The sequence below is a fragment of the Aulonocara sp. 'chitande type north' Nkhata Bay genome, linkage group LG17 (genome assembly GCF_057382095.1).
Source record: "Aulonocara sp. 'chitande type north' Nkhata Bay isolate Kocher_YH1m ecotype deep benthic linkage group LG17, A_spYH_male_GT1.1, whole genome shotgun sequence".
In the NCBI taxonomy this organism is placed as follows: Eukaryota; Metazoa; Chordata; class Actinopteri; order Cichliformes; family Cichlidae; genus Aulonocara; species Aulonocara sp. 'chitande type north' Nkhata Bay.
Genome location: NC_141360.1, coordinates 29567702 through 29582317, shown reverse-complemented (window position 1 = coordinate 29582317; position 14616 = coordinate 29567702). Strand labels below are relative to the sequence as shown.

Here is a 14616-nt window from a genome sequence, read left to right as displayed (position 1 = left end):
AAGCCCGGTTCATTTGACATAAAGCCAAAATCGGCTTTGTTAAATCTTTTTTTGTTATATCAGTTTAAAGAAATACATTCTAAAGTGTTCAATGTTGTTGCTTTTAGACAGGGCCAGATTGCTTTCTTCAGTCTTTAATTTTGAGAATATATATTTGCAAAAGTGTCGATCTTTTCTTCTAAAATTACTAGAATATTTTAAAAGTAAATAACAAAGTACATTCAATCAATTACTAGGAAATTTCCATGTTGAATTCCAAACTACAGATGTTTTAAAAGAGATGTCATGCTTTTGTAAAGTAGAAGAATACTGTTCTCATAAGACTGAGCCACTTGGCAAAGGGCTGCCCAACGAATTCCATTTCATGCAAGAATAACAACACCAGACTTTGGCAATAGCTGCTCGTTGTCATTTCCCATGTTTCTCTGCTTTGCATTTTGTAGAACACACACGTCTCAAAGCAGCCAGTCAGTTTGCAACTAAAGACCCTTCTCTGATTCTATTTAAGACCAGAAATAATGAGATTTGGGAGACACCGTTTACACAGAGACCCATAATATTAAATGGTCCAAACCACAAAGACAAGCATAGACCCAAATTCTTTCTCTGTCTCTGCAAGTACATGAATTTGTGTTTGTGAGTATTCCACCAACATGAAGAGGTGTTTAACCAGCTGTTGGGCTCACTAAGCTTCAGCGCTTTAACAAAGTCATCTGAATAATTTTATCCTGTTCTATCTCAGAGTGTTATGAAGAGAATGGAGAGACTTATCGGGGCACTTTATCCATAACTCGATCGGGGATTCCCTGTGCAGACTGGTCACATCACATAAACAGGTAATGAAATAATTTGTTCTGCAAAGACTTTTGTTGCATTTCTGTTGTTGGCTCCCAGTGCAACTCCAGCCGTACCGAGCAACCCTGCAACTGTTTCCTAGAGAGATTGACATTCTTTTCAGCTCACTTGATGAGTGTTTGTTGATAACTTAGCTCCCATTGCCTTGTGAAAATCCCTTTCAAATGAATGAGGCTAAGCACTGAAAACAAACAGCAAGAGGAAATCAGGGGTTCCACAGGGGTCAATACCAGGTCCAATTATTATTCATCTAGCTGACGAGAGGAAACCCGAGGGTGCTCTCAAAGTGACCCATACTGGGGGAAAGACTGCCCGCTCCAAGGCCGTTACTTCACGCTGAAGTCAGCCTGTTGGAATTACTTAATTTACAGGAATTTTAAAAGCCAAAATGGCACAGACAGATGGACATGTTCCAGAGCCGACCCTTGACCCCAGGAAGTGCTTTCTTAGGAAAGTAGATCAAAGCCAATCAGCTCCCTCCCGTAGAATGCAGCCAGCGAGTCTACTCTGTTCAAGGCTCAGGGTCATACTAGGAAACATGCTCAGAGCTACAACATTGTTTAACATTCTCCTGGGAAGTAGAATTGTCTTCACCCCCTTACAAATTATCAGTTGATTAGAATCCTTTTTGTGTGCGCGTGTCTGAACTCTTACCAAGTAACTGTTTTTTTACGGGTATTGTGGATGGCTTAGATGACACACAATTAGATATAAATTCCTACAAATCAGAAGCAAAACTGCATCATTCCATAGAGGATGTGGTTCCTGCTGGTCTGAACCCTGCTGAACGCTTAGACTGCATACTTTTGAACTCCCATGAGCACTCTTCGCAAAACTCTGCGTTTCCTTCTACAGGCTAAGCAGCAAATGTTGAGGATTCATTGCATTATAGGAGAGCCAGAGTCAGAATTTTCTAGGCATTCCATGGTTACTTTCGTGTGTATGTAATATATGTGCCTGACAGCATTTGTGCAACTCCGTGTACACATGTGCCCACCTTTATGAGATATGACCCAGTATTAGTTTTTGTCTTTCTGCAAAATAACACATGGGATATGATAATCTGTATTTGTGTGTTTTACAGTGGGGATTCTCACTCTACGGTGTCCCATGTAGGGCTGGAGAAGAACTACTGCAGGAACCCAGATCGCGACAGACACGGCGCTTGGTGTTACACCAGTCCAAATAACCGCCTGGCCTGGGATTACTGTAAACTAAAACACTGTGAGTTCCTTAAATAAACATTTACCCTATGTAAGTTTCAGTAAGTAGATAATATCTGTGTTTACCCAAGTAGAATGAGAATGAAAGATATCTGTGTATGTGTGTATGTAAATGTGTAGTCAGTGCCAATATATAAGCTTTGAGAGCCAAAGACCAACAGGACCACAACTCATCCATACTAATACTAAATACTCACACATACTAAACAAGTGTGATATAACTGTTGACTTTCCAGAACAGATGGATGTTTATTATATCATCCGGTGGTTTGGAGGCCACAGCTTTGAAGCCACAAATATTTAATTTTGCCATATTGGGCTTTTTGATGTTGGATGTGATGATATTTGGATGAGAAGGCAGACCTGCAGAGCTGCCAGCATTGTTGCCTCCCTAAGATGATGACCAGAGGGGCAACTGGTTTCCTGTTCAACAACGTGTGGCGCTGTGATAAAGAATAGAAAAAGGGACACACGTTGAGCTGATGCCAGTTTCACAACAGGAAGGTTTATTCTTCACAACAGCTTAGAACAGCTTCAGGTATCACCATACTAACTGCAAAGAAATGGCCTTATGTTTCAGTCCAGTTTACCATACATGGCCACAGTTCCATGAGCTAGAGACTGTATAAATCCCTCAATACAACTTTGACAAAACATAAACAAAATGTTGCTTAAATCCATTGATAATATCAGATCCACAATGTATCACAATAAACACATTTGTTTTACAAAGATAAACAAAACACAATAGTGTACTCTGTACTTCATTTTTAACTACATTTACAAACATCGTAAAATTAACTCATTTTAATTCTTGTTCAGCACTAAATTATTTATGTGAAATGTATTTCCACTGTACTGACAATGTAACTTCTGTTTTTTAAAATATAGCTATTTTACTCTTTACAAGGAAATAATGTCTTTGACATAAAACAGACATATTCACTGTTCTGATACAACCTACAACTATATAGAGTGCAATGCTCCTTTAACAGCGTTCACTACTACTGTGCAGTCAGCATTGATCAAACAGTTTCCTTATAACACTTTATAAACGTCTTTGTATTAAACCACAAACTTGTTCTTATAACCACAAGATCAACCAGAAGAATAAAACGTAGTATGAAGCCCATTTATCAGAGTGCATAATACATCAAGAGTTCAGTCCAGAAATCTCTCACAGGTCAGATTAGCTTCCCCACACACACTCCGTATTCCACATTAGCCAAGTCCGCTAGCATTAGCATCATTTAGCCTGCAGCCTTAACCCACAATTCAGACACAACTCAGAATGAATCCATTTCTTTAGCGAGTTGCGCTCATTACCCACATAAACAACATCGTCCGTTTGTAAGGTCTGCAGTATACATTCATTTAAATGCATTTACTAACCTGTGATAAAGAATAGAAAAAGGGACACACGTTGAGCTGATGCCAGTTTCACAACAGGAAGGTTTATTCTTCCTCTGTGCCCCAAAACGCTACTCGATACCACTGCGCGTAATGCGCCCTCTAGCGGCTGGATGTAGGATAGCATCTTAAATGACAGGTACAAAGATACAATCACAACAAAACACAACAACAACTGGGCTGTTTTCCCCAGTTTAATTCTGATACTAGATTTTACTAGAAAGCTATTTTCAACTCTCTACACTCTCCCCCACTTAAAAGAATGTCTCCTGACATTTGTTTCTTCATGTGTGGACCCATTAGTGTATGAGTGTGCAGTCATTGTGGTAGTACGGCTGAGAATAGATGGGGTGAAAGAATGATGGGACGCTGTGTGTCCACATCCAGGGTTGGCTAGCTGAAAGGGTGTTCATATCTGCCCTCCAGTGACAGTATGATGGCTGACCCAGTGCATTGTACGTGAGTCTTTCTGCTGGTCTCCCCCTCCTCTGTGATCTCCTTACAAAGTCATTTTCTCTATTTTCTCCATCCATTTCCTCCATGTCTTTTTCTGCTAACTCCTCGGCCTCCACAACATCTTGTTCTCCCCCATATTCTGGCCTGTCAAGAGGACAGAACTCTCTTGCTGCTGCCCGTAGCTTGGGCTGACTTTGAGAATCCTGCTTTGGAATGACAGTTTCCTGTTGCTGAGGGTGCTCCTGTTGAATAGCAGGTCCTTGTTGTTGAGGGTTCACGAGTCTGTAGCATGGAATCTTCCTCCGGAGGTCATGGTGGTAGGTATAACTATCTTCCTCATCCGAGCTACTGGTCGCCGTTTCGTTGACATCTCTTTCAGGTTGTCTTTGCCTTTTTGCTTTTGTCTTTTCTTCCACAGGAAGTTCTTCCTCGAAAGGTAAGTCGTTTACTGGTAGTAGGAGGTTTCTATGAAGAACCCGCATGGCTTTACTACCTCTCTCTGGCTGTACCTTATAGACGGGTCCATCTCCCAATCTCTCCACCACGCGATGTACTACCTTCTCCCAATAGGCGCGCAGTTTTCCTGGCCCTCCTCTCTCTGACAAATTTTTCACCAGTACTCTGTCACCTGGCTGGAGAGTAATACCTCTTACATGTCTGTCGTACTGCTTTTTGCTTTTGGCTGAGGACTGTCGGCTGTTATTTGCAGCTATTTGGTAAGCGACTCGCATCCTCTCAGCCCACTTTTGGACAAACGTTTGGTGGTTTTGTGCCTCAGTGTCTTTCCCTTGGTGAAAAAGTAGGTCAACTGGTAGCCGTGGAGCCCTGCCATACAAGAGAAAAAATGGAGAGTACCCTGTTGCGTCATGTCTTGTGCAATTGTAGGCATGCACGATCTGAGGCAGATGATCTTTCCATTCACTCTTTTTCTCTTCTTGTAGGGTGCGCAGCATTTGGAGAAGTGTGCGATTTAATCGTTCCACTGGATTGCACTGAGGATGATAAGGAGTGGTGCGTGAGTGTGCAATTCCTGATAGTTGTTGCAGTCTTTGGAACAGGCTGTTTTCAAACTCACGTCCTTGGTCGTGATGCAACTTCTCTGGATACCCAAAGCGAGGAATAAAGTCCTGAAATATCTTTTCAGCAGCTGTCTTTCCTGATTTGTTTCTCGTTGGGTATGCCTGCGCAAAGCGCGTGAAGTGATCAACGAGGACAAGGATATACTCATATCCTCCTTTGCTTGGCTCCAAGTGCAAATAGTCAATAGAGACCAACTCAAAAGGTGCACTGGTGGTGAGGGATCCCATTGGAGCTCTCTGTTGGATATTGGGGTGCTTCTGTTTAATACACGGGCATTTTTTTGTCACGTATTCTTCCACATCTTGCTGCATGTACGGCCAATAGAACCGTTCTCGGGCCAGATGGATCACCTTTTCAGAACCTACATGCCCCATGTCGTCATGTAAGCTTTTCAGTACCACTGATTTGAGCTGTTCAGGGAGGACCAGTTGTCGGTTTTGGTTTGTTTTTCGGTAGAGTAGTCCATTTTCTACTTCTAACTTGTTCCACTCATAGAGCAGTCTCCTTGTCTGTTTAGACATTGTTTTTTTATCTTTTTCATTTGGAGTCCAAGCTCTCAGTTTCAAAGAAATAACTTCTTTAATAGCTGGATCTGCTTGTTGTGCAGCTCTAATATCTCTGGGAATGATGCCTGAAACGCTATTGTGTGGTACAGCATTTCCATCATCACCATTTAGTTGCAATGCAGCCACCCAGGGAACATCATCGTTTTGTACCATTTTTGTCCCCTGCCACACCGCAGAGACCACCTCCGGTGACACCGTCTCTGTATGGTCACTCATCTGCTGCTGCAGGTTCACGGGATACCTGGACAACATATCGGCATCAGCGTTCCTCTTTCCTGGTCTATACTTAATGTCAAAATGGAAATCCGCCAACTCCCCAACCCATCTGTGACCCACAGCATTTAGTCTTGCTGAACTCAGGATGTAGGTCAAGGGGTTATTATCGGTATAGACCGTGAAAGTTGGTGCATAATACAGGTAATCCCGGAACTTGTCGCAAATAGCCCATTTAAGTGCCAGGAACTCAAGTTTGCCCGAGTGCAGATGATAGTTCCTCTCTGCAGGTGTTAAGGTCCTGGAGCCGTATCCAATGACACGCAGTTTGTTGTGTTGGTGTTGGTATAATACAGCTCCCAAACCTTCGTTTGAAGCGTCCGTGTGTAACACAAATGGAAGATCAAAATCTGGGAAGGCCAGGATGGGGGGGTTTGTCAACATGTCCACCAACCTGGACACCACGTTCTGATGTTCAGTAGTCCAAGTGACAGGTGAGCGAGAGGGAAGTTGCCCCTTGTTCCCTTTGGTCGCTGGACTTTTTCCCTTAACAGTCTGAGGCTTGATGGCATGACCTGTCTCAGCTGGGTTTTGGAGAATTTCAAACAAGGGCCTCGCCAGTCGTGAAAAGTCTTGGATAAAGGACCGGTAGTAACTGAGAAATCCAAGCAACGTCCGGACCTCTCCAACTGTGCGAGGCTTCTTGTCTTTCAGGGCTAGAACTGCTTCCAAATCCTTTGGATCGATCTGAATCCCTTCTCCTGACACCACTCGCCCGATGTACCGAATTTGTCTCTTAAAGAGCTCACATTTGGCTGGGCGAAGCTTAATGCCGTGTTGTCGCATCCGGTGAAACACTTGTCTTAGATGGTCTACATGTTCGTCAAACGTTTTGGAATAGCAAAGGACATCATCCAAATACGGCACGCAACACTCATCTCTGATGCCCTCTAACACTCCCTCCATGCACCTCTGAAAGGCAGCTGGTGCATTCGTCAGTCCAAAGGGTATTCGTACCCATTCGTAGAGTCCCCAGGGTGTGCTAAAGGCAGTTAGATGTCTTGACTCCTCACTCACAAACCCTTGATGGTACGCACTCCCTTGGTCCAAGATGGAGAACCATGAATTGCCTCCTAGGCTGTCCAGCAAATCCTGGATCCGTGGGAGTGGATGGCGATCTGGGACGGTTTTGCGGTTAAGCTCACGGAAGTCAACACACAGGCGAAGACTGTTGTCTTTTTTTCGCACACACACTACAGGTGAGGAATGGGCAGAAACAGACTTCCTAATCCACCCCCTGTTTAGGAGATTTTGGATATACTCCTTCACCTCCTTAAACAGTGGCCGTGGAATGGAATTGTAGCTTTTTTGAACTGGAGTGTCATCAGTCGTATTGATTTTGAGCTGTAAGCCAGGGACACACCCAATGTCTCCTTCATCATGAGCAAACACGTCTGATTCCTCATAAAGCATTTGCCGTACCCTGCTCTGGTCAGGCTCCGGCAGGTGATCTAAATCCACATTTGGATGCCATCTTTCCTCCACACTGCCAGCCTGGCGATTTTCCTTCCCATTACTTTGTTCTTCACTGGTCGGACTTGTTTGGGTAGCGCACAGAAGGGTGTCATTGTGTGGTTCTCCAGGCCCCTGCATAGTTGGATGGATGTTTACAGGTGTGCTTTCAATAATTTCTTCAATGAATCCTAAGACTGCTTTTGGAGGTAAAAAAACATCATGCCTTGTTGAATTCTGGATTGGTATTCTCACTATTTTTGAGGCGCCAGCCGGCACTTCAACGAGCGCAGGAAATAACTCCAACCCATCTGGCAAGTGACTGTCTACATTTGGCTCAAACAACATGACTCCTCCTCCAGGAAAAGCTCTCATGCGGCATTTCACCTGACAGATCTGACTGCGGGGGATCGTGAGTCCCTTCTTTCCAACTCTTAATACTGGACATTCTGACTCTTCCAGGGGTTGCTTTGTGTGAACCACCGAAACAAGACTTTCAGCATTACTCTTCTGAATTCTCAGCGCTTCTGAAAGGAGACTCACTAAGTTGCCGTCATCTCTTTGATCACCATTCCCTGCAATCATCTCTTGTATCACATTAAAGCCTAGTAGCGGGCTGCTCAACCCTCCTCGACTTACTAGCATGGGAACATGAATAGCAACTGAGCCATGTCTGCTACTTGTGATCTCAAGAAAAACTTCTATCCACCCTTCAAACGGCACATCTGTCCCATTAGCTGCAGTGACTTTGAGTGGGTGATTTGAGAGTAGGCTTTCCAGTGGCCTAATTGTCACATTTGGCAAGGCCCTTTGCACCCAAGACTTCTCCACAATGCTTACTTGGGCCCCACTATCCAACAACATTTGAAGTTTGACCCCATCTAGATAACAAGTTACCATACACCTGCCCCCAATCAGCTGGGCAACACGCTCCCTTTTGGACACTTGACATGATTTGGGGGTCTTGGTTGAAGATGGAATTTTATCTTTGGGGTGCAGCTTCTCTGGGACTGGGGACTCTGCATTCTCCAAGGTCACTGGTGGTCCCTCCCCAGCGACCTCACCTGGTTTCCCGACAGAGTTCCCTTTTGTAAGCAGCCAATAGCTCTGTGTCCCTCTTTTCCACATCGGAAGCAGTGTGAGCAGGTGTCATTTCCTTGGGATACACATTGGTGACATTTCCCTTTAACTTCAGGCTTGGTTGACTGTTTTATGTGTGGCAAAGGGTTGTAGGTGTTTTCTGTTGCCACATTCACTACCGGTGTGATGGCTTTCTCCAAACTTTTGGCCAAAGATGACACTTGGGCTGTTAACTCCTGTATAGCACTGCGATTGGCCTGCACCTCTGCCTGCACTTGAATGGCATTCTGTTTGTCACTGTCCAGCTGGGCTGTATTGATACTGATTGCTTTTTGTTTGCATACCTGTCCCAACCTGGTTTTCCTCTCAGTGTCCTCCCTCAGTGATCTTGTGATCACGTCGAGTATAAAGTCATCAGTCACATTCATGTCTGAAATATGTGGTTGAAGATCTCGTCTGATGTATGAGCATTTTTCATTCATCCCCTGGTAAAGCGAATGAAGAAACACTCCCTGCACCAGTTTGCTATCATATTGGAAGTCTGTACCTTGTTTAGAAGCAAACATTATACGCTGCTTGACCCCCATTAGTCTATACATAAACTGTTGTGGGCTTTCTTTGTCATGTTGCTTTGCGTTACTTAGTTCCTGGAACAATTCAGTACTGCTCTTATCCCTAAGGTGTGCTTTAAGGAACCTTTTTAACTCAGCAAGGGTCAGGGTGTCTTTGGTCATGAGCATGTCTTTAAAGGTACCAGGCTTAATTATCTTGAGCACCGTTCTTAAGACCTCAGCTTCTGAGAACCCCTCAGCCAGACCTTCATCAATTTGTTTACATAGACAGTTAAAACTCAAATCAGAAGCTGAGTCTGAGATTTGACCACCATGTATCTTAAATTCTCTATGTGGTAACAATGCAGCCACATCTGTCAGTTTTACTAAACCAGTTACAGGATCAGCAATCACTGCTGTTGGGATACTCTTTTTCATTACTGATGCTACTACTGCTGGTTCAGTCTCTGATACAGAAACAGCATCCCCTTCATCAGATGCTTGACCAAGTTCAACAGTTACCTGAGGTGCTTGCAGGTCATCAATGAGGTCACGAAATGCAAGCAGACGAGACATGCCCTGATCTTCGAGGCTCTTCAGTCGTTTACTTCTCAGAAAGTCAACAATAAAGTCAAAGAGCTCCACCTCAGTTGCATCCTCACCAGGAACATCTTCCACCTCTTCTTCTTGACACAATGCTGCAAGTTTATGTAGCAGGTCCCTGTTAGCGGCTCTGGTCAGCTGATGGAGCTGGTTCTGGATCTCCCACTGTAGGTCGTGCAGAGTGGCCATGTCTGGATACCTGATGTCAATCGTTACTAATGCTGTGCATCAGAGGGATATGGATCCCGCAATTCTTGGCTGATTAGCACCTGACCACCATGGCGCTAATCCCGGACGAGCCCCCAGAATTGTTGCCTCCCTAAGATGATGACCAGAGGGGCAACTGGTTTCCTGTTCAACAACGTGTGGCGCTGTGATAAAGAATAGAAAAAGGGACACACGTTGAGCTGATGCCAGTTTCACAACAGGAAGGTTTATTCTTCACAACAGCTTAGAACAGCTTCAGGTATCACCATACTAACTGCAAAGAAATGGCCTTATGTTTCAGTCCAGTTTACCATACATGGCCACAGTTCCATGAGCTAGAGACTGTATAAATCCCTCAATACAACTTTGACAAAACATAAACAAAATGTTGCTTAAATCCATTGATAATATCAGATCCACAATGTATCACAATAAACACATTTGTTTTACAAAGATAAACAAAACACAATAGTGTACTCTGTACTTCATTTTTAACTACATTTACAAACATCGTAAAATTAACTCATTTTAATTCTTGTTCAGCACTAAATTATTTATGTGAAATGTATTTCCACTGTACTGACAATGTAACTTCTGTTTTTTAAAATATAGCTATTTTACTCTTTACAAGGAAATAATGTCTTTGACATAAAACAGACATATTCACTGTTCTGATACAACCTACAACTATATAGAGTGCAATGCTCCTTTAACAGCGTTCACTACTACTGTGCAGTCAGCATTGATCAAACAGTTTCCTTATAACACTTTATAAACGTCTTTGTATTAAACCACAAACTTGTTCTTATAACCACAAGATCAACCAGAAGAATAAAACGTAGTATGAAGCCCATTTATCAGAGTGCATAATACATCAAGAGTTCAGTCCAGAAATCTCTCACAGGTCAGATTAGCTTCCCCACACACACTCCGTATTCCACATTAGCCAAGTCCGCTAGCATTAGCATCATTTAGCCTGCAGCCTTAACCCACAATTCAGACACAACTCAGAATGAATCCATTTCTTTAGCGAGTTGCGCTCATTACCCACATAAACAACATCGTCCGTTTGTAAGGTCTGCAGTATACATTCATTTAAATGCATTTACTAACCTGTGATAAAGAATAGAAAAAGGGACACACGTTGAGCTGATGCCAGTTTCACAACAGGAAGGTTTATTCTTCCTCTGTGCCCCAAAACGCTACTCGATACCACTGCGCGTAATGCGCCCTCTAGCGGCTGGATGTAGGATAGCATCTTAAATGACAGGTACAAAGATACAATCACAACAAAACACAACAACAACTGGGCTGTTTTCCCCAGTTTAATTCTGATACTAGATTTTACTAGAAAGCTATTTTCAACTCTCTACACCAGCTAACACTAGCTTGGTTTGTAATTGGTTCTGTAATTCACTATATTAAATGAGATGCTATTATTTGGCTAATGACAACAAGCTTAAAGTAAAAACTATGTACCCGAGTGACTTTAACTGCAGCCAAACCCAAACATAGCAAAACAGCATCATTTCTGGCAGCCAACTTCTTCCTAATGCTTACATTTAAGTCATAAATTTGATGTTTATAACTTGGGTAATATATAAAAAGAAACACCGCCATACAGTCAGTGTAAATGTTAGCTATTAGCCATCAAATCATTTTCATTCTTTGCTGTAAATGTGTTTATTTTAGCTTCAAAGTTGGGCATTTAACATGGGAGTGTATGCATGCACAATGTAATAGATGGATCACTTTTGAAACCTCAAGATGAGTGATCACCATCTTGGTTATGAAAAAAGATGTGATTATAAAGGGTGGGTCTGACTTAAACCACAAGCTTATTGGCTAAAAAGTTTTAGCTAATGACTTTCTGTACTGGGTTCATTTTTCATACCCAGAAGCTACATCCATGTTTTGTACCCTCTTTGGCCTTTGCGGATTGATTGGCTTTCTGAACCTGTCTTAAGTGGCCATTAGAGCAACTGCAGTTTTTGGCACTTGGGCATTACCTTCTTTTAAAAGCTTTAAAGGCTGCTTAGGAATATATGTCCCTATTTAATTTTGTGCTAAGCTAACCAGCAAGGCTGTGTTAGGTAGCCTGTAACACCCAGGAGAGAAGCATTGCTCGCAAATCAATAACATGGCTGTCTTTAAAGGCAGAGAAGCTTGTTATGAAACTGAGGGGTACTAAATGTGCTTCCTTTTTATCAAACAAAGAAGAAGTTTTCAGAGCCTTTGGGACTGTTTAAATGGGACATCTGAAAGAACATGTAATGACATTTAGAACAGAAGAAGTGCTGATATGTGGGTGTAGTACATTGAAATAACACAAGTGATTTAGCTTCGTAGCGTTTACTGACTTCAACCAAAATATCATAATTGTTTTCTTGCACAGCTTTCTGGGCGGCTTACGTAATCTGTTCGCTGTGGTTTAGTCCAATTGGCAGAGAATACACGATGCTCAAACAGCAAACAGATGCGAAAGTCTGTTGCCATTTCATTTGAGAAAACACACACTTGGGCCACTGGACCCTGCATGTTCTTTGGCTGGTTTCAGTGAAGCTGCATTGAATATTTTCCATAATGTAAAACACGTCTTCCGTGAAGTTTTAAGGTCTCGAGCAAATCTATTTGTTGCGGTTGCTGACTAATATAGCCTCCAGCAATTATTTAGATCCAGAGATAAGCCTTTATAAAGTATAAAAGGCTGTCATATTTACTCAGGTTTCATGTTTTGTATGTTCCCTGCTGCTGTGGGGTGTATGTTCATATTGTACTTTGCTTTACTTACATCAGGTGATTCAGCTACAAAGGCTCCTCAGACAAATAGTGAGTATGTCTTTTTCTTTCTTTTTACCAAAAATGGTCCTCTTTCTCATGTGCTTATCTCTGATCTCCTTCCTTTCCTCTGTAACTCTCTCTCTCTCTCTGTAGATCAAGTCAGTCTGTTGATATTTACCTAACTGAACAAATAGTTTCCTTTTGAAGTTTTGATAAATATTTTCCAATGGAAATGTTAAAAAAACTACATCTGTCTAACACACAGTATCAATTATATCTCCTTGCTTAGTTCAAACGAGGCCCAAGATATCATGCTTTGTGCACATAAACACCAGAATAGTTGGAGGACATCAAGTGCGAGGTACAGATGGCAGCTGGGTTGTAAGCATCCAAAGACAGTAAGTGTTTTCCAGTCTTTGTTCTTTAGAAGCCTAGACCTTCATCCATGTTTATGCTGTGTACTGTGATTGATCCATTTTTCCTTCTTACCTTTTCCTAGGAAGGTCCATTTGTGTGGTGGCTCACTAATCAGAGAGAACTGGGTTTTGACAGACCAGCAGTGCTTCACCTCCTGGTAATTTCTCTCCCTTTTCAGACTTTACTTTACTTTCTTTCTTTAAAAATGCTTCCATTGCTGCTTCTATCTATAATTGCTTAAAGGCTGCACAGCGTACTGCCAGACAGACTTGACCTGAGATAGGGACCGCATGTTTTGGACTGCTGTTTAACCTGCAGTTGCTTATGTCAGAACTAATCATATTGTCCTTTTGCAATGTCTCTGTCATGTGTAGTACTGGCTTTGATTTAAAAAAAAAAAGATCCCTTTTTTCTGTAGTAATCTGCAATGCTGCAAGTAATACATATGGTGTAGATCAGCAGCTTTTAGCAGATATTTTGATTTAGCGGGGAGCCTCGAGGTGCTTGAGGCCTTGCCTTTTTTTTGGCTTTTTTCTCTATGAAAAAAATACACATTTGCCATTCAGGAAATGTTATTTTAAGAAAGTAAGTGTATTTTTGAAAAATATCAAGAGCTAGTGGAATGTGTTAACTAAAAAAAAAAGTAGTATTTGTAAAGACAGTTTTGTGAGATTTGTTTAAAAGAGAGGCTGCTCTAGATCTGGGCAGGATTTCCTATTGAATCCGGTCAGTTGAATCATCGTTTGGCTGTAATCCACTGTACGACTCAAAAAAACTGTATGACTCTGTCTTACACTGACTCTTGTAATCATCAGCGTTCCAGATCTCCGGGATTACAGTGTGCAGGTCGGTCTGCATCACCTCGATGAGTCTAAAAACCGACCGCGACTACGAGTCTCTCGCCTGATCTGTGGCCCAGACGGCTCCAACCTAGTAATGTTGAAGCTAGCAGAGTAAGTGCTCAGTTAGTGGCTAGTGTCAGCTGATTTATGCTTCTAGTTAAAGAAAAAGACAGTGATAGAAAATACTGTGAGTGCTTTAAATTTAAAAAGAAAGGTCGTGCAACATGCTTTGGCTTTTATTTGTGATGATTTCTGTTGGTTCTAGTCCTGCCCCTGTGTCTGAAGGTGCATCCACCATTCATCTTCCCGTGAAAGACTGTCGCATCCCTGAAGGCACCAACTGCACCATGTATGGATGGGGGGAAACCAAAAGTACTGCCTTCTTTCAACCACATGCTGTTTTCCATGTTATTTTTTAATGACAAAAAAACCCACTGTTCCTTTTACAAATTGCTTATTGTGTTTTTTGTATCCTTCTCTGTGCAGATACTGGACACGATGAAGCCCTTAACTCTGTAATCATGCCGATGGTGGACAACGACATGTGCTCGCACATCAAAGAAGACGCCGGGGAAAGCAGAATATGTGCTGGCGGGAAAAGGGGAGAAGGCGTGTGTGATGTAAGGATCTCAAATCGCCAAATGCATCCTGAAGCAAAACAACATGGATGTGAACTGAATGCTCGGTGCTTAAAGGATCATTTCACCACAATTGTGTAACAAACACCATTTATTGGAACTACTTTCTACTGAAGAAATAGTTCCCTTTGTTGAGCAGCAGGTGTTTTAAAGAGCCAAATAACACCTAAGCCTTTTGAAGC

General features: G+C 42.4%; 1 protein-coding gene across 1 annotated transcript in view; it reads left to right on the top strand.

The window, feature by feature from the left end:
• The window catches only part of hgfa (hepatocyte growth factor a), a 39163-nt gene that overhangs the window by 21509 nt on the left and 3038 nt on the right, over positions 1 to 14616 (top strand). Inside the window, exons 10-17 of the mRNA XM_086268627.1 lie at positions 743 to 836; positions 1940 to 2079; positions 12553 to 12585; positions 12827 to 12935; positions 13037 to 13111; positions 13770 to 13907; positions 14062 to 14168; positions 14283 to 14416. Of these exons, the coding sequence (XP_086124753.1) occupies positions 743 to 836; positions 1940 to 2079; positions 12553 to 12585; positions 12827 to 12935; positions 13037 to 13111; positions 13770 to 13907; positions 14062 to 14168; positions 14283 to 14416 (830 nt within the window). The remainder of the gene's footprint in view (positions 1 to 742; positions 837 to 1939; positions 2080 to 12552; positions 12586 to 12826; positions 12936 to 13036; positions 13112 to 13769; positions 13908 to 14061; positions 14169 to 14282; positions 14417 to 14616) is intronic.